The following is a 22,089-nucleotide window of genomic DNA, read 5'->3' on the forward strand; positions in this document are numbered from 1 at the left end:
CTAAGAGCGTCATCGGTCGAGGTCGTCATTGTTAAGTCCGGTTTAGAGGGTTGCTAGTCCAGCACCTACGCAAGTAAAGATCTCTATTTATTCCTTGGGCATGGGAGACACGGTGTAAATCCTTTAAGCCCTGCAGGCGCAATCAGAAGGACCTACAAGCCAGTTCTGGGTCAGCTGTCCTTCAATTTAAATGCACCTACGTAGCTCCGCCCCCAAACAGACTGTTATCTGCATCTCTTTCAGGCTTTTGTTGTTTAGGGAAGTGAAACCTAATAGGCCGAGTGGGAAGGACCAGAGCGGCCAAAACCAGCAACACGAACAGCTCGGCTGATTCGAAGACATTTTAAAAAGACAAAAAAAATTACTGATTGATCATAAAAATCACCAAATAACGTCACAAAAAACACAGAAAGACGAGATAAAACACGTCCCTGCCATGTTCGGATGGATGCTGCGGGGAGGGCGTGGCTCCGCGCGTGCGCACAACAGCCCCGCGTCGTCCTTCCCAAAACGCGACACGTTACAATATTTAATCAAGTTTAAAGTAGTACCGTCTGAATGCTTCTGATCGTCCGGGCGATAAAAGAAATAAAAATAAAAACACGTCACCGTCCAGGACGGCACGTGTCCGCGGCAGCAGCTTCCGCGAGCCTCGCTGGCTGCTGATTGGTCCGAGCGCAGGGCCAATGAGAGAGCGCGGTGCCGCCTGTCAAGACGCTGGTCTCAGCTCCGCGCGCGGGCTGGTCTGTCAGCGGTGGGCGGAAACTGATTCTAGATCAGTTTCATGCCGGAGCTTGTCCGCTGTACGTTTATGAGACAAAGGCACGCGCCTCGCAGGTGCGCAGGAGGAGGAAAAGCTGGCCTGCCCCGCCCCACAGTGGTCACGTGACTCCCAGTAGCGGGTATTACGTAACAGAGTAAAGAAGAAAGATTACCAAAACGCTTCAGCGTTACTTTGATGTAGATATATAGAACTGACATTTTAACTGAATTAATTATTTCACCTGCTTTCACCAGTGTCTATTTGTATGTAGACACGATTACACAAAAAACAACCAGACAGGTTTTCATGAAACTTTAGGTTTGGTTAATAATTGGAATTTAGATTAAGATATATTGCTGAGAGTCCCTCTGGTTCAAGTAATACAATTAAATGCAGAAAGTTTTGTTGATTAGCATGTGTTGCAGGAAAAAAAAAAGAATCACTTTATAATCTAAGTTTTCCTTTACAACTATCGAAAGGCAAAATAATACTATTATGATTCCAAGAGTTGTGTTTTGGGATCATCGGACCGTTGCTGTTAAGTGAAAATGGAAGTTGAGGTGTTTTGCAGTGGCAGCATTAGCTTGATTGCCAGCCTCCTGTTAATAGAACTACATAAAACTACAGATTTTCATTAGATGTGGGGGAAGGGTCAAGAAGCCATTACATTTTGAAGCCGGTTTGGATAACGGAGCAGATTGATGGGGTCTATCTCTTTATTAATATCATTGGGTGTATTGTACAAAAGCAATCATTTATTTCCAGTGACCAGAATGATGAATTACAACAGTCTTCAGTCTTTGCACTGCTAATCTTTGGTGTAAAGGTTCCTTAATTTCCATAGTTGTACAGCACAACCTGCTCAATGTAATCCCACCCATAATGTTAAAGAACGTACAGTATGCAGGGACATTCTGCAGGCCCATTGCTATCCTGCAACATGCATCTATTTCCACGCCACACAAAATGTCCACTGCAAGAAAAACAGAGCTTGAAAGTTGCATGAATTCAAATACTAGCTAATGATGTGGACTTCTTGAATTATATTAGCCTGAAATGTTGTATTATTATTATGTTTGGACAGGAAGGGTTATAAAAGTAGCCTGTAATAAACCTTTTAAGCTAACATGATGCTATATATCCTGGTTATACAGTACAAAAAGGGCACAAAGAGGCGCGTCTGGGATTTTTAAACGGACAGTGAGACGTTAGCATGCTAGCTAACAAATAATGATTAAATACCAGGCGGCTTACCTTCGATATGCTTCGATGAATTGACAGATTTAACAGTCCAACGATGAGGAAGCAGAGACCAAACAGCGTCGACTGCCTTTTGCTTTTCCACGTCCTCGCACTGCACGCCTCCGCTGGCCCCGCCTCCTCCTCAAGTGTTGTCAACACGCAGGGACACACGTGCTTCGTGGACGGTCTGGCAAGTGATGTTGAATCAAGCCGCTCTGATTGGACAGCACGAGGTAGCGTCCGCCCCGCCTAGACACGCCCTGCTGCGTTCTCATTGGCCGAGGGGGCGGGGTTAAGCCGCACGGGGCACGATGGTCACGTTGCAGTGTGACTGGGCCTGAGCTCGTTTCTAAACATACTGGAATCCGAACGTTTGATGTGGCTTACTTGGTTTTTACCGTAATAAAGGTAGCAAAAGCGCAGGGACATTTTTTAGTTTCCCGAGTGGGAGAGATGTATTTTCATGAGACTCTTATTAAATTCTCAAGTACCGGTATGAGGAAGCAAACTTCCATCGGAAACAAGCTAGGTTGTCTTCCTGAATCCCACAGAGAGTGTGAGTGGGCTGTGTTTTTTTAATGTACGCTTTTCCATCACAAGAACTTCGTTGATAGGCAGAACTACAATCCAATATTTTAATCACCATCTTGTAAGCTAAATATAACACAAAAAAAAACAGTCTTGTAATGTTCCCTTTTTCATTTCATGTGCTTTGACAAACAAACAAAAAAGGCGATCATTATTGATTAGTCACGACAACACCAATGACTGATATTCATTAATAAATGACGCCGGATAGATTTAAGACGTTTACAATGGCGTGGCTGTATTTTCTCCACTCACGAAGCTGCGCAGGTTGTTTTTTTTTTCCCGCTGCGCCTTTATATCATATTTTACGGCTGCGGCAAGGCCCAGCAGCTCAGTTCAACGTGCTGAGCTGAGATGGTGACGTCACTCCCTCGGCTTTGCTGTTTAAGAAGGCACGAGGCAGGTGACGTGGTCGTGGGGCGGCTGTAAACAGTGCAGGTGTAGAACACATGCCAGCGTGGAGATAGGAGTTACTAATAAATATCAGTACTAGTAGGCAGTATTAATCAGGATAGATCGATTTGTTTCTGATTAATAATAAATGGCATGTTTTGTTTTAATAATTTAATTAATTAGCTGCCGATTTAACGACATCTAGTGTTCCTGAGGTCCTACAACGCTTCACAATACGGTGTCTCATTAATATTCAAATTCAAACAAAGTACGGTAATACAAATAAAATGCGAAATATAATATTTAAAATGGGGATATATGTGTATTCCTTAGACTAATGGGGAGGCCACCGCAGTCTCAGCCGTGCAATGGGAGGATGGAGGGAATCTGAGAAGGTAAGAAAAATCCATAATACTTTAATTAAACTCTGCATCTTGCAATGAAAAACATAGATATGTGTAGTAACACTTAATTTCCAGCAGATGCCGCTGTGGCAAAGGATCGAAACCACAATGGGGGGGGGGGGGGGGGACTGAAAAGATGAAAAAAGGACAAAATGGGATGTCAGTGTGTTTGCTCATTCAAAAAAACAAAACAATCAACAACAGCACAGCTCAAAGAAATGTAATGTAATACAGAAAAATGACAGCATATTCGCTTATTTGTGTTTAATCCTCTTGAAAATCCAACAAACAAACAAACAAATTTCACCTCCTGAACGGATGCAACGAAGTCGGAAGTAGCAATAGGGGAATCCTCTTGCTCTCCTTCCTGTGCGTCGAAACTCTCTGTTCAGGGGGCGGTACACCTCCGTCAGGGCGTATCCACTGTTCGGGAATTAGGAAATACGCTGGCGCTGTTATCCCTTCCTTTGGGTGCGTTTGATTACTATTGATGCCAAAGTCCGAAACGGCCGCCCGTCGCTAACGTCACCGACGGCTCGCAGCGGCTCCGGTCATCAATGGCGGATTCCACTGCGGTCACGTGTAAGTTTTTTTTTAATCACCTTTTTATTTCTGCGTAAACAGGAGAGCAGTTTATTCCGCGAGATTTTCCTCATCTCTCCCCAGAAAAGTTTTTTTATTTTTTATTTTTTTGTAGATTCGAGTCGAAGTTTTTGGTGACGTCACACCATCGGGAGGAACCTGCGCAGAATTCTGACGTTAGCTAAAGATGGGCATTCATAAAGTTCATTTAGCTTTTTAGAATGGCTGAAGTGACAGCGCAAATATTTTACTGCAAATAATAAAATAAAAATAAAAATAACAACCGGGTTATTAAGCTCGGTGACGTCATAAAACCCATCCCTGTCGGAAACACCGGGACATCTCGGATGTTCTCCATGATGTTCAAGGAATGCCAGGATATCGGGGATTTAGTTTTCAACCAGTCTTAAGGGAGGATGAAGGCAAGTCTCCCATTTCCCATCCTAAAATCTGCCATTTCTGTGTAACGTGCTGCGTTATAACCGTTAAAATGTAATAACTACATCCAGCCCAGCGTTTAGTCGAGCCCGTTTCTATTTTCCATAGAGAGTTCCCGGGAGGTCCAAAAGGCCGTCCAGGTTTCTATTAACATAGATACACCCCCCCCCACCGCATGAAAAATCTGATCCGAGTTTAACTAAACGGGAATTAATTGGCCGTCCGATCAGTGAACTCGATGCGGTTGCTAGGAGACTTAAATTCATCCCGTTCGCCTTTCCTTTGTTTTTCCAGGAAGGCCAGACATTTATTAAAAGTTTTTAAGCTTCTGATTTCTTCAGATCTTTGGACGAGCCTCGCTTGTGCCCCCTTCTCTTTGCCCCGTCAATGGCGTTTTGATGACGACTCACTGTTTCAACCCTCCCGCCCTGTTTTAACCCCCCCCCCCCTTTTCCCCTCCTATTGCCCCCCCCATCTAGCCAATCAGACGACCGGCGCCGGAGCGGCGGACAGCGGGGCAGCCGTGCACAAACCGGACTACATCGCTTTCGTCCTGGTGCCCGTCTTCTTCCTCCTGGGCCTGCTGGGGGTCGTGATCTGCCACGTGCTGAAGAGGAAGGGTTACCGCTGCACCACTCAGCCCCAGGGCGGCGAGGAAGAGGAAGGCGTGGAACGCCAGCAGGGCGGAGGTATGGAAACGTTCACCACAGAGGGGGGGGGGGGGGGGAGGTTCTGATAGCGCCGGCGGCTTCGAGCTGTTTATTGTAAGACGTCACGTCCATCGGCTTGATGACGTTTCTGTCCAGAGGAAGGTCTCCGTCTTCCTGTCATGTGACCTGAGGCTGAAGTCCAGCCCGGTGCACAAACACCAGGAAGACCTTCCCGACGCTCCGGTTCTGATTAACTAGGGAAGTGTGGACTGTTGGCGCCGAGCTTCTGCGGCGCCATCAATGCCTTTGGGGGATTTCCGTCTCTTTGTGTTGCTCTAAGCCCCTCCTCCCCGAGCCACACCCTTTCTTCCTCGTACGTGTAAACAAAAGAGAACGTCACGTGCCGCAGGTTCGGCATCAGGCGCACCAGAGGAACCCGATTTACCCCCCTCCCCCAAAAGGTAGTTATGTCGTAAGGAAGGAAGAGGAAAACTGAAGCAGGAAATAACCAGGAAGCTGAAGGGGGCGTGTCTTTCCTTTCTGCTCAGTCCCGAAGCCGAACAGACACAGTAAAACGGATCAGAACCAAAACCTGCTGCACGTTTCCGTCTCCGCTCCGATGCAGAGCGTCGGGCGTACGTTTAGCGGAACGGGCTAATCATTTAGCTCAGGAAGCTCGGTGGAGAACAAAACGGAGCAAATAGACGAGCGACTCGTCATCCCGGCGTTCGCCCGGAGGTCACGAGGTCAAACTGGACCGCCGTGCTGACGTTCGTCTCCGTGTGTTCCAGACCTGAACGACACCATCAGTGAGAACGAGGACACCGTCGGCCGGATCGTCCACTACATCATGAAGAACGAAGGTACCGCACGTCCACACGTCCTGAATAAATACATTCCTTCTTTCATACCCGACTTTCAAACTTACGCGACAAAGGGAAGTCCCGCCCCCCAGGCTAATCGCTACGGTAACTATGTGTCCGTCATTTAATTGTGTCCCGGACATCTTCCAATCAGGAGTCAGCGGAGCGTCCCCCAGACTAATTCCAAACACCGCTTTATCTCTCCCTCTCTCTCTCTCTCTCTCCCTCTGTAAGTGTGTAACGTTCTCTCTCTCTCTCTCTCTCCCCCCTCCCCTCTCTCAGCCAACTCAGACGCCCTGAAGGCCATGCTTCACGACAGCGTGGATTTGGACAGGTGAGCGTCTCTCCCAGCCCTCCTTGTGGCGCAGTAACTCCTCCCCACCACTAGATGGCACCATCAGCCTTTTGCCACAAACCTCACCCACCACTAGATGGCACCATCAGCCTTTTGCCACAAACCTCATGATGTCACTGAAACGAGGGGAGGGGGGGGCAGGAAATTAACGCGGACGCTCTTCTGATACGTTTCCAGATTGGCCGGGCGATGATTGAGGGCGGGCGGCTGGGGATTATTCCCAGAATGCAACTCTGCCCTAATTTCACTGTAAATTCCCTGATTGGATTTTTTTGGGCCAGGAAGCAGAGTGACAGCGGCCCCGACTTTTAAGAGTGTCGGGGTCAGGGATCCGGTCAGTTGGCGCTTCCAACTTTTCGCAGAATTCGGGAAAAGTTGTGGAAGCAGGAAATCGATTCAGGAAAGTCGTTTGGGAGAGAATTCCGATCGACTCCCCTCTGATTCCACGCGAGCTCTCTCCATCCACCTGTCACCTGAGAGGAGCGAGAGATGAAGGAAGGAGAGAGACGTTCTCCGGGTGTCCTGGAAGAGGCGACACAAATCCGCCATCGGACACGTTTTCCTCTCCAAATGTCTTCCCCGTCTTTTCTTCACCTTTTTCTTTTGTCCATTTTGTTGGAATCTCTCTCATACCCCTCCCTCGCTCTCCTGCAGCCCGGTTGGGCTGCCCGCCAGCGGATCACTTAGGGATGGTCGGACTGGGGGGGGAGGGGGGGGGGTACCGGCGGACATAATTTATGGGACACTTAAAGGGGAGGAGAGATGTAAAAGAAAAAAAAGAGGGAGACTACAAAGATGAGAGCGACTGTAGTTCAGCCAGGGCTCGCTGTCTGTTTCCTGTTTGCCCCCCCCCCCCCCCCCCCACACACACACACGCACAAAATTTTAAAAAGATGGATGTCTCGTCAGATTAAACCTCGTCTTTCTTATTTTTCCCTTTTCCAGCCCGCCTCTCACTCCCGCCTCCCCCGGCAGCCCGTCTCCCCCGATGACTCCCATATCTCCGGGCGCCCCCCCGGGAGCCCCCAAGCACACCTGCAACCACCTGCACACCATTGGCGGCTCGGGCGGCGACAAGAACATCTGCACCCGCTGCAGCCAGAAGAAGTGGCCTCTGATGACGAGGCCGTCGCCGCAGAAGGCGGAGCATCGGCGCAGCAACGAGGTCACCGTCCTGGCTGTGGGCAGGTGTGTGTGTGTGTGCGTGCGCGTGTGCGTGTGTGTGTTATTTTAATCGGTTGACTCCGTCCCTCATTGGAAGATGACGCTTCCTGTTCGTCAGGTTCCGGGTGACCAAGCCGTCCCGGGAGAGGCGGACCCTGCTGATGACAGACTCCAATGGGAGCATGCCGACGTCCCCGACGGAGGCGGAGCCTAAGAGCAGGACGACATCAGAGTCCCAGCAGGTTGGTGTCCCCCCCCCCCCCCCTGATAAGCCCCACCGATCCTAAAGATTGTTAATGACCACTTCCTGTAACACGTCCTGGTTTCCTGTCTCTGCCAGGAGCAGGCGGACGATGGGGACAAGGAGAAACGGTAGAATTCGAGGTAAAGGCGACTTTTTCTTCGCTCGCTCGAGAGTTTTCTATTTCTGTCTTCATTTAGTCCCTCGTTCCGCAGACTTCCAAAGACGAGGCCGAGACGTGGATGCTTTTCAAACCACCAAAACGAAGCCATCAGCGGCGGGAGTAGGACGCCGCGGCGATCCGGCGAGCTCCTGCTGACACGGATGGTGACGGCGACTCGTAGTCTGACGTATATTTACAATAAGGGGGGAAAGCCTGACCTGTGTTTCTGATCCCTGGTGAGTTTTTGCATGTCAGTCCCAGACAGGAAGCCACAACCAGGAAGTAAACCGGAGCGATCAGCAGTAATCACATCCTGTAACGGCATCGGGAAAAGCTTCACCCCGGATCAAAGGGTTAATAACACGGAAATAGAACAAGACTCCGAGATACTTTGATTTGAACAGGAAACCTTAAACGCGGATCCTCAGACGAGACGGTCTTCCTCTTCACTCCCGGGATTTCCTTCCCGTCATTCCCAACGCGTCCAACAGCTCAGTCAGTCCCGTGCTTCCGCCATTCCGAAATCGCCGAGCGCGGGAGTTCTGAGCTCTGTTCGTCCTCCGCGTTCGTGTCGCTTCATAAATCTCGTTTTTTTTATTAAAACTTTTTATTAAAACTTTTTCTGTTCCTGTTTTTCAAAAAGTGTTTTTTTTTTCTTGTCGTGTAATGAAATAATAATAAAGAGGATGAACGCATATCGAACCAGATTATTTTTTCTGAATTCTGAACACGATGCCCGACCCGTTCCTGATCGGATTAAACCGGGCCTCTGAGCGTGTTTGCAGGGTGGAGGGAATATTTGCATGCACCGCCCCCGCGACAAATCCGCTTCCAGAAAACAAGGCAAAAGGCCTTGGCGTGTTTAACCTGTGAGAGAGATGGGGGGGGGGGGGGTTGACGGTGCAAATATTGACTCCGGTTTGTTAACTCGAGCTCTTGTTGTGACAAAAAAGCGAAGGGAGTCGCCCGTCCGGTTGGAGCAGCTAAATTGGTTACGCACGTAAAATGTTACAGGTAATAATAAAGCTCTGTTCCGTCCCTTTTTGTGTGACTTCGTAGGCAGTAAATTCACCCCCAGGTCGCCAGGCAACAGCAGTTCCCATGCCGATGGCGAGATAAGTGCCCTACGTCTTATCTGACTCTCGGCCCAGAGGACGGAGCTTTCTCCGGCTCCGGGGAGGGAAAATTGAGAGAAGCATCCGCGACCGGAGAAGGGAAGTCTGGTCAATGTTTAACGCCTCTGAGCCGCATCGGAGCGTAACCGCGGTGACCTTCAGAAATGGCTGATGTTAAATACTCGCCTTCCTATAGCGCAAACTGAGGGATTCCACAAGATGGTGGGAAGCGTCTTCACCAAAGTGAATATTTAACTTCTGGAGGTAGAACTTAGCAGACGTCAGCGGGAAAAAACACGCACCCTAGCTCAATAAATAAGAACGGCAGCCTTTTCCTGTAGTTCGTGTTAGCATGCATCGCTAACCCGCTCAGGCTTTAGAACGCATTCAGTTGTCGGTTAATGTTCCACCCGAGTGAAACATTTAATGTCGACACAGATTAATGTGTCCAGGACACAAAACAAAAAGTCCAGAAGTGAAACACTTTGGATGTTTGAGATCTGCATTTTTTTTTCTCCACACGTCCAGAAGAAGGCAAACAACTCGGGATCGAGATTAAAACCGGTTCAAACGCAGTCCGGAACGTTCCTCTGGGACGGGGAATTAAGGGTGACATCATTAAGGCCAACAAAGCCTTGAGAAAAACAAACATGCGATGCTGAGCGGTCGCTCCTCACGGGCCGACTAGAAGCGCCACCACGGACGCCGACACGCAGGTCAAGCCTTCTTCATTGAAACCCCTTCAGAAGGTCAACGAATGTTCAAGGTCATAAATCACTTTGGCTAGATAGATAGATATATAGATATATATATATAGCGAGAAGACAAATGTCCAAAAAGGTCTCACCGGGGTTTCTGTTCCACTTCAATCAGCCGATCCGCTGATGTCGTTCAGCCATTGTTGATGTTTCCGAGGTGCCTCTGTGTGTGCAGTCAAAGCGGAAGAGCCCAGAGGTGTTCATTAGCCGAGGACCCGGGGGCCCCGGACTCCGCCCGCCGGGGCTCTAACTGCAGTAGTAGTCAGATGGAACAGCAAAAATATCCCACGATGGTTCGACGAGGGGGGAGGCGTTCGTAAACAAGTACTTTATGGACTTTATAACTGCATATAAAACATTAGATTAGCATTGCATGGTGACCAAACAGCGATGATGACAAAGCTAATCCTAGCATGTATTCCTCCATGGCTAACCTTAGCCAACTAGCTCAAATTTATATATATGCTTAAAATGAGTCAAATAAATTAAGAAATTGCACAAAAAATACCTCAAAGTTTACTTTTTATACATACATTTCTTTATTTTTTGAAAACAAATATAGGCTACAAATAGAAATGATTTGGCAGGAAAACAATAAACCAAAAGGGCAGTCCCAGCTTCTTTAGCATAAACACAATGTTCAAAACAATTCCACATCTGTAATTTCCTCTGCAACATCGAGCCTCAATTAGTTCGTTATTAGGCACATGAGCGAGCTAAACTAATGTCACGGGCCAGACGAGCGTATAAAACACAAAACGGAGCGAGCAGGGTCGATTGGCCTCTTCGTCGTTCTTTTACCGATGACACAAACTCGTACGTTTCGCCGAAGAACGGCACGAACGGCAACAATGAATGAAATGCTTTTTTTTCTTCTTCTGACAGAATCTGAGCAAAAACCTACTTAAAATTGTATTTCTTATGCTTTGGTATCGTTGCTAGCGTGCACGCTTAGCTTTCAGAGGTGCCGCTGCAGAACCGTCTCACAGTCGTGTTCGTGCATAAAATGATTAACAGACGTAAAAAGTAGTATCATCTGCGTATGTGTGTGATCTAAGAACAGTGTGTAAACTATTTTTTTCTTTCTTCTAAATTTCCAAGTAGATAAAATAGTCATTCTGGTGAAATCAATGATGACACAATAAGCTATAAATAAGGCACACGTTTTTTCATCTGGTCGGCAGCGTCCGGCGTCTTCTCAGCACAACTCAAAAAACAAGGCGGGGAAAATATAAATAGCGAGAAGACGAGAAAACGTTCGCGATGAATCTGAATAGGAAAATATAGACTTTGACCTTTCCTCTCTCGCCCTCTATCCCCGAAGGAACAAACCGTGACGAGCGTTACGTGTTCGCAGAGAAATATAATGCTAATTAGCATAGCTTCGCTCCAAAGTTAGCGAAGGGGAGGGATTATTTTAACCGACACCAGGAGGGGTGAACAATTGACTGGTCTTGACCGGTGAAACGCGTTAGAACAACGTCTGATTGTCGTGAAGGTCCCGACGCCATGAAGCAGCGAGTAAGCAACGCCCGGGAAGAAAACCTCTCCGTCTACGCGAGACCTTTCGGGTCTTCATGCTAAAGCGGGCAGCGTTGGAAAAGAACTCCGCCTTCTTCACAAGGCAGACATGAACTCCTCCTCCCAGCGTGACCTGAATGAAACACTAAATCTAAAAAAATTAATCAGTTCTTTCTGTAAACAGTTTTTGCCGCCGTTCCTTGTTCTTTGAATTTCAGGACAGGGCTAGAGTTTTGCCAAAAGTTCAAAGGTCACTCAAAGTCCTCGCCGGCCGTGGCCGCCTCCAAAGCCGCGAGGGCCTCCGCCACCATGGAGTCTGTGACGCTCTGCCCCTCGTCCCCCTCGTCTTCGCTTCTCATGACGGAGATGCCGCTCTCGACGGTGGAGACGTCGGGCGTCTTAGGAAGTCTGAGCCCGTCTCTGGTGTCGATCGACGACAGGCTGGTGGTGCTGGTTTGGATGTCCACCGACAGGACGCTCCCCTCGTCCCCCGTGTCGCACAGGTACTCCGGCGTCCCGCCCACGCCCTCGTCTGTCTCGTCCGCCGACAGGCTTTCCCTGCCGCCGGCGAACTGAGTGACGACGTTGTCCCAACTGTTCCTCGTCACTTGGTTTACAGTTTCGCCGTAACTGGACTGGGTCTGGTACCCGTCCGCGTCGGGGTAGACGGGCACCTGGCTCGGCCCTTTGTCCAACACGAGCCATCTGGATCCCAGGGCTTCGGGTTGGATGATGTACACCTCCACGGGGGGTGCGCTGGCCTGCCGGTTCAGCTCCTTGGTGCGGGGGGGTCCGTGCACTATGTTGTTGTGGTGGTTGTTGTCCACCTCCAGTTTCAGCGTGCTGTCGCTGGACTTGCGGAAGCCCAGGTTGTGGAAGCCCTGGTTCTGGCTGTTGCGGTGGACGAGCGAGTTGCTCCTGGGGGGCCCGGCTGAGAGCTGGTGAGGGTGGTACTGCGAGCTGGCTGAAGACTCCGCCTTCCTCACATCCACTTCCTCAGAGGGCTCGTAGATGTAGCTGCGACAGATGAACAGACCCGTTACTGTCAATCAGAATCACTTAACCGGCGACTCGAAGGAGTCGCACTTTCACTTGATTTCCCGGATCGCCGTGGCGACAGACAGGGAAAACTATTTCTGTCCTCGCGGCTCGACTCCGGGAGTCAGATGCACCGCGAAAATCAATAGGAAACTCGGTCACAAGCTTGAACTCTGCCAACAGGGACGAGTCGGTCCACAACGGAGACTCCTTTCGATGCCACCGTTTCATCCGACACGCATGCGCTCGACGCTTCCATCGAGTGAGCTCCGGCCTGCTGGTAGCGTTGACCCAGTAACCTACTCCCCGCCAAAAGCTGGAACGTTGCTAAGTCCAGAAATGTGACAGGGCAGACAATCACATGCAGGGGGGGGGAAGAGGGAATTGCCACTCTGGAATGCGAATCACAGATTGCCCTTTGAAACAATCTGCAATCAGAACCTTGTTTCCCCGGTCCTGTTGGGTCTCGTCGTTCCCCTGAAACAGGACGGTGAAACCGCCTGGCAGACTTTTAATGAACACAGTCCTGCCACAGAAATACAGTAACCGGGGGCGATGGCTATTGGCGTATCGACTCAGTTCGTACAAGGAGCCCACGCGAGGCCGAGCGCAGACGGATTATAAATGGACCTCTCACTAACTGCATGAAACGAGACAAGAAATCATTACACGGGCAAGGAGACGTCTGACTCATGGCAGAACTCGGGCTCTCTGAGCGCTGTCGTTTCAGCTAAATGCTAACGTGTACGTGGTTTTAACGGCGACGACGGTAAAACGGAAGGCCCTTTTATGGACTAAAACATTAACGCTCGATCAAAGCAGTGCCGGAGACGTTTCTTTAATGACTGTGGCGTTTTTGTTTAAGGACTTTTGGTTTCACCTATAAAATCAAAAAGGTAAAATAAGTAAGATGTAAAGACACACTGGGGCGCCAGGGGGCTTATACTCGACCGTCCTTTCTCGGGTGACTCACCTTTTTATCATCCGGCAGCATTGGCTCCCCATTTGGCCGGCGGTGACGTGAAGCTGCGGAGGGACACGAAGACAGCGACGATTAAACCTCAACTCCCAAGCAGCCTTCGACTGAGCACGAAGAAAACCCCAACCTGTTAAACCCGAAACCCCGGAGGGTTGCGGCTCGCCGCCTCGGACGGAGGCCGCTATCGATCGGTCGGTCCAGCACCGGTTTTTAAATGAGGGCTTTACTTCGGGGGGGGGGGGATTTCATCAGTCAAGTCTCGGCTTTGACCTTGGTCTCGACGGTGTTTGGACACCGGGATGAAAACCGTCTGAGCGAAGCGCCGATAAAGATGTTATTGCCATCCATCACCGTCGTGCGACTGAGCGTGTACCGCGAGGCGTGTGTGCGTGTCCACGAGCGGGATGAGACTTGACCTTTTCCACTCCCACTGGGGCATTTCTCCAGGTAAATAATTAATCACAGAGTCTTGAACGGGGGTTTTTCTGCATGTAAAGGAGGGCGAGCCACAAAGGGAGAGGACACGGCGTCCGTCTGTGGACGAACAGGACAAGACGCTTCTATTCACCCAAGCTCCGACCCGACGGCCTTTCCTTTACCTCTGGTTGAACTCTTTGAGGACCCCCCCCCCCCCCCCCCCCAACGGTGGGAAAGCTTCATCCATTACAAAGACCTTTTCCAGAAAGCAACGGGCAGATTGCGTTCGCCCCTGACGCTGCTGCTACTACGCTACATCTTAAAGATCAAATACGACTGAAAACCGCTTTCTCAATTGTTCTAAATCAAAAATAACTTTTGAACTCTTTGGGAATAAGCTTGTACATCATCATCAGCCTTTAGAGCCTCGTGAGTTTCTTCTTATTAAACATCTCGACTGGACTTCGCCGTCAGACAGAAGAAAGTCCGCCTGACTCGGAACCTTCGGTTTTGCATCTGGGTGGACTTGAAACGGAGATTTGCAAGGCAAAAACTCTCAGAATGTGACTGTGGTGGAGCCATTAGAGTTCAACCTGCCTCAGGTCACTAGAAACGCCCGAAAGTCCGAGACGAATCCGAACGCCGGACGCCAGCAGGACTTCTTACAACCACAAAGGGCTCATCACTGATCCCAACGCCATCGCTCAAAGGAAAGAAGACAAACACGACCGACGAGGACTTCTGGCTCCAGTCGGTCTATTTTAACCGTTCGTCTCTGTCACGTTGTGGTTGCAGAGTAAACATTAGGAACAGAGGCGAATGGAAAACCCAGGATTAGGTTACATACCCACGAACACCAGGGCCGCCATCTTTAAAAAAAAAAAACCCAACCCAACTCAAACCCATTAATGAAACGAGTGCGATTTCATCAGAACATCAGGAAAAGGTAAAGACAAAGAAGCATCCAGGAGAAACTGGGAGTCTTTCAAACCGGCTGGGAATAACGATTTAGTTTCTACAGCAACCGACTCAGATTCACATCTCACGGACCAATCATGTGCTTCCCTGGGAGAATTCCTGAAGTCATAACGAGACCAGGATTCAATTTTCCCCCGTTGTTGGCTGGCATTAGCGCTTTATTTGCTCCCCGCGCCGTTCGATATATTACACAGCGCTCCTGCTTTGCATGATGGGGAAGACGGAAGGATGACTGCTGAAGGGGGGGGGTGATATTTCACTGCTGGCAGCTTGGCTGAGCTCCCTTTTTTTTTTTTTTTTTCAACTTTCCGAGTTTTCCTCAGAGGAAATTGAAGCATTTCATCCTGGAGAAATAGGTGCAATAAAACTGTGATTGCTGCAGACTGTCCTCTAAACGCGGACCGGATTGAAATCCAGGGGATCCCCCTCGGAGGCGGCAGTCAGAGCCGGTTTTGAAAGATCGCTGCAGGCGGAGAAATTTAATCTGGGAAGGCGGGGTGAAAAATAATTATTCTTCTGACCTTTTGCGTACAAATGTGGGTTTGAGTAGCTGGTCTAAACACGGCGCACGCCAGCGCAACCCGAAGTAAATACAGGCGGCGAGCCTGAAGAACATTCGCTCACAGAAATTCCCCTTTTCCTGAGGTATCGACGAACAGCTGGGAGCTGAAGCAGCGCCCGGGGTCGCCCGCGAAAAGGTCGGCTTGTGTGAGCCGAGCGTTCCGTCCTAAAGTCGTTCTCGTAAAGCATCTCGACGCGTCGGTTGGCGTTCCCCGTGTGTGCGTAGGGATCGTATCCCGGGGACATGGGCGGGGCTTGATGACGGAGGAGTGAACTAACTGGTCTAACGTCTATCCAACTGTTAATTTAATGTTTGCTGTTACTTTATCCTCCCGGTGTCCGGGAATGTGTTTGACCCAGTTTTTCATTAAATTGCTGCTTTAGAGATGCATAAATTCAAATTCGCCTCCACAAAAGCCGCAAAGCATGATGGGAGAAAATAAACGAGAGTCTTCCTCACCAACAAATCAGTTAAAGGCCCCTGAAGGATGCCGTTCAACGAAGCTTTGTCGCCCTGCTCCTTTAGACGACCTTAGCTTTGTCTTTTCTCGAAAACGAAGTCGAGCAGAAAAAAAGCAGTTATTTATTGAAAGGGTTTTCCTTCTCAGCCGCCAGCCGCTGGTGTGACCCCCCCCCCCCCCCTGAATTCCTCTCCTGAAAAATAGCCACTGCATTCGATAAGGTGGTGAATTTAGGCCTCTTATCAGCACAGAGGCTTTTAAAATGCAGCTGAAATGTCAATACGTGGTTTTAAAGTCTGTGCTGCGACACGAAAAACAAAATGACTCCCATGTCAATGGCTGCTTTGTCCATTTTTTTTTAATAAGCTGCGTATAGAGTAGATGGATTACTCCTCTGATAAAAGGAGGCGGCGCCATTCATCCGAGTGACATTATTGTGCGCAGCGTTCAGTAACGGCTCCGTCGAAGAGCACCGGAATACCGTTAAACGAAAATCAATCGGCTGGCCTACAGCTGTGTGTTATATGACGCAGTGAGCTGCTGAGTCCACATCCTTTTCAGACGGGCTGATGCAAACATGTCCTCCATACGTCCTCCTAGCCCCCCCCCCCCCTCTTCAAACAGACCTGCCGCCGTTTCGCTCCCGCAGATCTCCAGCAGCCAGGAGCGCCAAACGAACTTTAATAACCAGCACAATCTATTAGGAGCCTGAGAGAGAGTCCAAAGGATTATACAATCTGTTTTCTGTTTTCCAGACCATAATGTCAACAACAGCGCCCTTCTCGTGTTTACATCCTGTTTCTGGCCGAGTCACCCAGCAGCAGCAGCAGGCGGCCCTTGTGCAAAGCAGACGAGGCCGCGGGCAAATATTATTTGCATGTACTTTTAATGGCTTGCTTCGTGCAGCGAGCTGCCACACTAAAGAAGTAGAAGAAATAGGATTAAAAGACAACAACTAATCAATCTATTCTCCGTGGGGGGGGGGGGGGCAGTCAGAAAAACCGCCGATCGATGCGTGACTGTTGCGTGTACGTGTCACGGCGCTTGATTAATGACAGACAGGACTGGTTTGGGCTCAGACAAAGGGTTCAGTGAGACAACATGTTAGATGTGCAAACAAAGCCCAAGGCCACGTCCATGAGAACACAACACCCCCACCCCAACCAAGAACTGCCCCGCTCACGCCGTCACCCCACCAGCCCAGGTCACAGCACCTTCAGGAACAGAATGGAGAAGCTTCCGCTCGGCTACTTTACTTTGTCTGATATTCACATTTAGGTTTGGGATTTATTTATTTTATTCCATATTTGTTTTACACTTTACAAACCAAGTAATTGTGAAATAATAGATGATGATGATGATATTACATACCAAAATAAAAAAAAATAAAAAAATAGCAATGCTTTTGATTAAAATCGGTTATAAAGAAAGCAATACCCTGTCGGGTATTTTAATGGTTTAATCCTCTGGGTCTTGTTATTTGACATTTATTCGACAGTTTCACTCTGTTTAGACAAAAAAAAAAAAAAAAAAAACATTAACTCTGTATCCGGTAAAATGAACACATAAAGTACTGAAAGAAACAAATGAATGAATAAAATGCAATAAAGCTGCTCTTTTATGTCATGTTTACAGTTTATAAACCACGGATTACGTATTTGCGTGTGAGTGGACTGTTCCATTATGAGCAACAGGTGAGAAATAGACTTCAGCTCCATTAGGATACTCAAAAGCAACCGTTTTCTCGCATATTTTAATTTTAATTAACCGCTCCACCTCTTTAAAGCGTATAAATGAATAAATATAAATAAATTATTACGTCCAGTAAACGATCAAAAAGCTGCTTATCGAAGCCCCCCCCCCCCCCCCCCCCCCGCCCCCCCGCCATATGGTTGACTTTTAAAACGTCATTCACCTGTAGATGCTAACCTTCGAGCCCGAGCTAGCAAAACTTTTAATAACGCACTAACGACCATTTTAAAGCAACTTTAATATAATTATTTAAAATATTTCCGTTAAAGCGAACCTACAATGGCAGTAAAAACAAGCAAGTGTCGTTTCCACCTACCTGTTGGAGCTGCGAGAAGGTGTGGCACGTCGCCCTAGGTGTCACAAATGATCGGATAACTTTCACTTGTCATTTAAGTTGTTTTCTCTTCCGTCCGTGGAAATTAAATATGGCGAGAAAGCAGAGGCCCGGTTTCAACATCCTTCTGTGGATGTAACTCCTTCCTTCGGCGTGAAAGGTCGTGGGGAGTCGCCTGGAAGAGTTCCCCCGACTCGGAGACTCCGCGGTCCCATGTCCGGCAGCCTGCCAGGTAGCTGAATCTGGGGAATCTGGTTGACGGAAGTCAAGACAAACGTGATGTCATCCAACTGCTTCCTGTTTGGACCTTTCAGAATAAAACCTCAACCGCTGCAGAGCTTAGCTAGAAAACATTAAAACAAGAGATAAAAATGAAACGTAATCTTTAGTAAACATGTGTTTTTATGATTCTCCCTTATAATAATGCTAATAATTACCATTGGTTTGCCATAATAATATTTGGATTAATTTTAAATGACTTCCGGTCCCGACCTGCTAACCTGTGTTTAGCTTCACCTGACCTTCCTCCTCACTGTTTCCGGGCTGGTTTTAGGACTGGGATGTGATTAGAGTGGAAATCTGCTACACACTCAAAACAAAGGAAGAGTTTGACCAAGTTATTACTGGAGTTATGTCACAAACAAACAAAATAAAGATGAAATAAGACTATATATATATATTTATATAAAATTAAACACTGGAGACTGTTTATTTTCTTCTTGGTAGCGCGGTAGCACCTTCTGAACCTTTTTAAAGATCACAGATGCTGCATCATGCTTTCAAACCTCTTACCTTAGCATAAATGTGTTTAATCTCTTTATACAGAGTATATATTTATCTAGATTTAAATAGTCATATATGTGTTCATCTGCTTTGCTATTTTAAGAACTCCCAGCCCAGAGCAGCGGCGGCTCGGAATCATCGTGAAACGCTGTCGAACGGCCTCATTGTTCGGCTCCAGCAGCAGCGCGTCAGTCAGCAGAGGCATCAATGGGCTTCTGGTCTTGCTAGATTGGTGCCTTTAAAGCGGTCTCATTGTCTGCACTCAAAAGAGACGGAGCCATCAATACACTGGATCTATCTATGTGATTATCCATTATGATTTGTCCATCAGATTGTTCTCAAATGCAGCAATAGAGGCTTTCTAATCTCTTTGACCTATCAGAGACAAGCAGCTCCTTGAACATCTCCGGTTTCCTGCTGTACCTGAATCGAACCAGAGATCGGGAGAAGGAAGCCAGGAATTAGGTCGAGGCTTTTTGGTAGTCATCTTTCCTTACTGGGGTCTAATGCTGAGGCTTTCGGGAAAAAACATGGAGGAAGAAACACACACAAACGGGCTGCGTGACCCGCACAGACCCTCCAGCTCAACAAACAAGCGGTGCCGTTTCATTCCTGCGTGGCCCTGCAGGTGGAATGTGCTAGTGATAGTCAAGCCCTTGTTGTCACAAGGACTAGAAGCAGCCCCAACAGCCAACAGACATGAGCTCATCACCATTTACAATGAGAGGTGTGACCAAGCCCCGGCGCCCGCTGTGGACCCGATGTTGCCGTGGAGACAGGACACACACACACACTTTGGCTTCGAGTGACACCGGTGGGAAATTAAAACGGTAACCCAAAGCAACAGACTTTCATCGGTCGATCGCAGCGCCATCCTGGATGCGCTTGCTTTTGCCAGTTTTGTGTGTGTGTGTGTCCAGGTGCAAAGCGCACACGCAGCAGCTAATTATAACGACAACGTCAGCCGGTGTTGGCAAAACATTTGCCACGCTTGTCTGGGGTTTGGCATCAAGTGCATTTGAGCAATTACAGGCCCGTCAAATAATTGTTGTCGCTCTGTTGCGCGTTTCTGTCCGTCTGCCGTTTCTGATGCTGGAAAATGAAACAAAAACTGTTGTCGCCTGCTTTATCAGGATGATTTGTAAATTACAAAGCCAATCAGGATCGGGCTAATTGCAGGCAGGATAGATCTTTATCTATCACGTCTGTGATTGCCTCATAAAAAGCGGAATCTAATTACAGTTAAAAGCATCAGACAAAAAGTGGAGGCAAAAAAGTGAACCATTTTATTACAGTAAAATGTTTCATACAAACAATGCATACACACTAGTTTAATATTGCTTCAGACATAAGTTTCTTTTCCATTTCCAGTTAAACAACTCTGTAACAAAAATGTAAATACAACATTTATGAAAATATAAATCTCTAAACAGTCCTGACAATACAAAGAATTACCATAGAAACATTCATTATACCAGTAGGTCAACTATGAGTTGCAAACATTTAAGTTTTTTTAAAAGGTCATTCAAGTTACTTAACATACGATAATACCGTTTTTACTGGCTTCCATATGGACACATTCAAATAGACTCTTAAACTAGCATCGGCATATGTTTTTAAAGATAGCACGTCTTCTCTATCAGAAACATAATCACAAATAGAACACCGAAAACAATTTGGTACCAATATAGTTACAGTACAAGCCTCAAAAAACAAACACAAACTATAATCCGGATTTTTGGCAATTAAGTGATCATGTTTATTTTTAGTTAAGAAATTCTTGTGTCGTAGGGAAAAAAAAAAAAAGGTATTTTAAAGCTTGGTGCTGCCACCCGGTTTGAAATTATTCAAGGGCCAGTATCTCAACAGGCTGGAAAAATTACCATATGGAATAGCCCTTAAAAAAGTTTAATGTTTAAGTGTCTCATTTTCAATCATGCCAGACAGATGATTGGTTAAAATTGCATTTTGGGTCATTACAGACATGCATGTAAAAAAAAAAAAAAAAGAAAGCAATCACAGTACCTGCAAGGTACGACCTCACAAATAGCTCTCAATTCTTTAAGATTGTCAGCAAACCAGATGGTAACAGCTTCCAGTTCGACGTGAGGATAGACGAGCCCGAGGAGCAATGTTGAAAGAGCTCTGCGCGTTCGTCGTCTTAGTAAAGCTACCTTAAAACGCTACCTTAAAACGAGACAAATAACAACCAACTCCCCTGGTAAATGTTTAAAAAATTCCAACAATAGTTAGAATAGAAAAGTACAAGTATAGCTAAAACTAATTAATTTCATACTCGAGCGTTAAACATTTTCTGCTTTGAATCTGGATCGAGGTCTTTCAACAAAAGCTCATTTATGTGTGACTCGTTTATTCTTTGTGCGACTTTTTTCTTTCTACAAATTTACATCGTTATATTTTCTACTCGTTTCACTCCCAGGTTTACAAAGCAGATTTACGACAGGTTTTTAACATCGTGTAATTTCACATGCTCAGAACCTTCCCGGAGCCTTAATGTCCCGGTTCTGGTGTCAGTTTTCGCTTTGACACCAGGCATATATAGAGGGACTGTAGCATTTTAAGCGGGTTAGCTGTAACCTGCAAGTACCTGGATGGCCTTGTGTATTTTTCTTTTTTTTTTAAAGCAAATTCAATACTGATATTTTAAGACAACTCTAGATCACTTTATTATTATTATTATTTAAACATGTTTTTTTTTTTTTTTTTACAAAGTTTCATATGAATAAATCTAATGATTTCTCACAAACCTTTCATAAAGTGCTTCCACCTAAACCTCTTCACAAGGCCAAGTCGATCCGTCCTTTTCTACTGGAACACTTTGAACGAACTCCACTAAACCTAAAGCAAGTAGACTGGTTTAAGGCGTGAACGTGTACGGTGCTATGCTACACTTTATGCTCAATAGTGTCGTTTCCCTAAACGCAAACGGCACACGAACCGATGGAACTGCAGGCAAATTCACATCAAATGTACGTAAACTGTTCCGATAAATGTCTACAGCTATCACTACCAAGAGCAATGGCACCTATGTCTTGTGTTGTCAACTGAATTTCAGTACACTAGCCACTTAGATTTAACACCGACGCAAGTATTATGTAACTGTGTGTTTGTTTTACTGTGTTTACAAAGTCCCTGCATTTTCATAAATCTTGTAATCTGCACATAAAGAATATTTAAAATTCCAGGCACTCACTTTTGATTGCATTAAGCACAACATAACATTTTAAGGAGTTGCACAAATTGCAGCAGCCAAAAAAGGGATATGTACATATGTTCATAGTTCTTCCTTTTTTTTGTACAGTACCAACCGATTTAAATACAAACATAAATACACCTTTTTTTTGTGGATAAAAAGAGTCTAGAATGAGCATGACTTAAATTACTGGAATGGCTTTGAGAACGTTCGAACAAAATAATAACACAAAGGCAAAAGAATACCTAACAGACTTTTTTTCTCTCTCTCTCTCAAACATAGTTAACAGTCTTCACGTGTAAAACAAAGACAAACTACATCTGAAGTTGGAA

The 22,089-nt window shown here is 46.9% G+C and overlaps 2 protein-coding genes across 2 annotated transcripts; one reads left to right on the top strand and one right to left on the bottom strand.

The window, feature by feature from the left end:
* Window positions 1–3,847: 3,847 nt before the first annotated feature.
* On the top strand, window positions 3,848–8,541 carry rell1 (RELT like 1). The gene is made up of 8 exons (XM_068755847.1): window positions 3,848–3,972; window positions 4,890–5,099; window positions 5,852–5,923; window positions 6,206–6,257; window positions 7,224–7,466; window positions 7,561–7,684; window positions 7,783–7,826; window positions 7,899–8,541. Exons 1-7 carry the CDS (start codon window positions 3,948–3,950, stop codon window positions 7,816–7,818), a joined length of 762 nt encoding a protein of 253 aa, XP_068611948.1. The 5' UTR covers window positions 3,848–3,947; the 3' UTR covers window positions 7,819–7,826; window positions 7,899–8,541.
* A 2,950-nt stretch (window positions 8,542–11,491) lies between these two features.
* Window positions 11,492–13,283, bottom strand: zgc:194930 (uncharacterized protein LOC557813 homolog). The gene is made up of 2 exons (XM_068756029.1): window positions 13,252–13,283; window positions 11,492–12,257 (listed from the first exon to the last, which is right to left on the bottom strand). Exons 1-2 carry the CDS (start codon window positions 13,281–13,283, stop codon window positions 11,492–11,494), a joined length of 798 nt encoding a protein of 265 aa, XP_068612130.1.
* Between the last annotated feature and the right edge of the window lie 8,806 nt (window positions 13,284–22,089).

Source organism: Brachionichthys hirsutus, chromosome 23 (genome assembly GCF_040956055.1).
Source record: "Brachionichthys hirsutus isolate HB-005 chromosome 23, CSIRO-AGI_Bhir_v1, whole genome shotgun sequence".
In the NCBI taxonomy this organism is placed as follows: Eukaryota; Metazoa; Chordata; class Actinopteri; order Lophiiformes; family Brachionichthyidae; genus Brachionichthys; species Brachionichthys hirsutus.

Bases quoted from the DNA above. Each gene is read 5' to 3' on its own strand.
- rell1 (XM_068755847.1), top strand. From the start codon at position 3,948: ATGGCGGATTCCACTGCGGTCACGT. The intron at 5,100-5,851 runs GTATGGAAACGT...CGTGTGTTCCAG, and splicing joins GGAACGCCAGCAGGGCGGAG to ACCTGAACGACACCATCAGT. The intron at 7,467-7,560 runs GTGTGTGTGTGT...CCTGTTCGTCAG, and splicing joins ACCGTCCTGGCTGTGGGCAG to GTTCCGGGTGACCAAGCCGT.
- zgc:194930 (XM_068756029.1), bottom strand. From the start codon at position 13,283: ATGGGGAGCCAATGCTGCCGGATGATAAAAAG. The intron at 12,258-13,251 runs GTGAGTCACCCG...CATCTGTCGCAG, and splicing joins TGCTGCCGGATGATAAAAAG to CTACATCTACGAGCCCTCTG.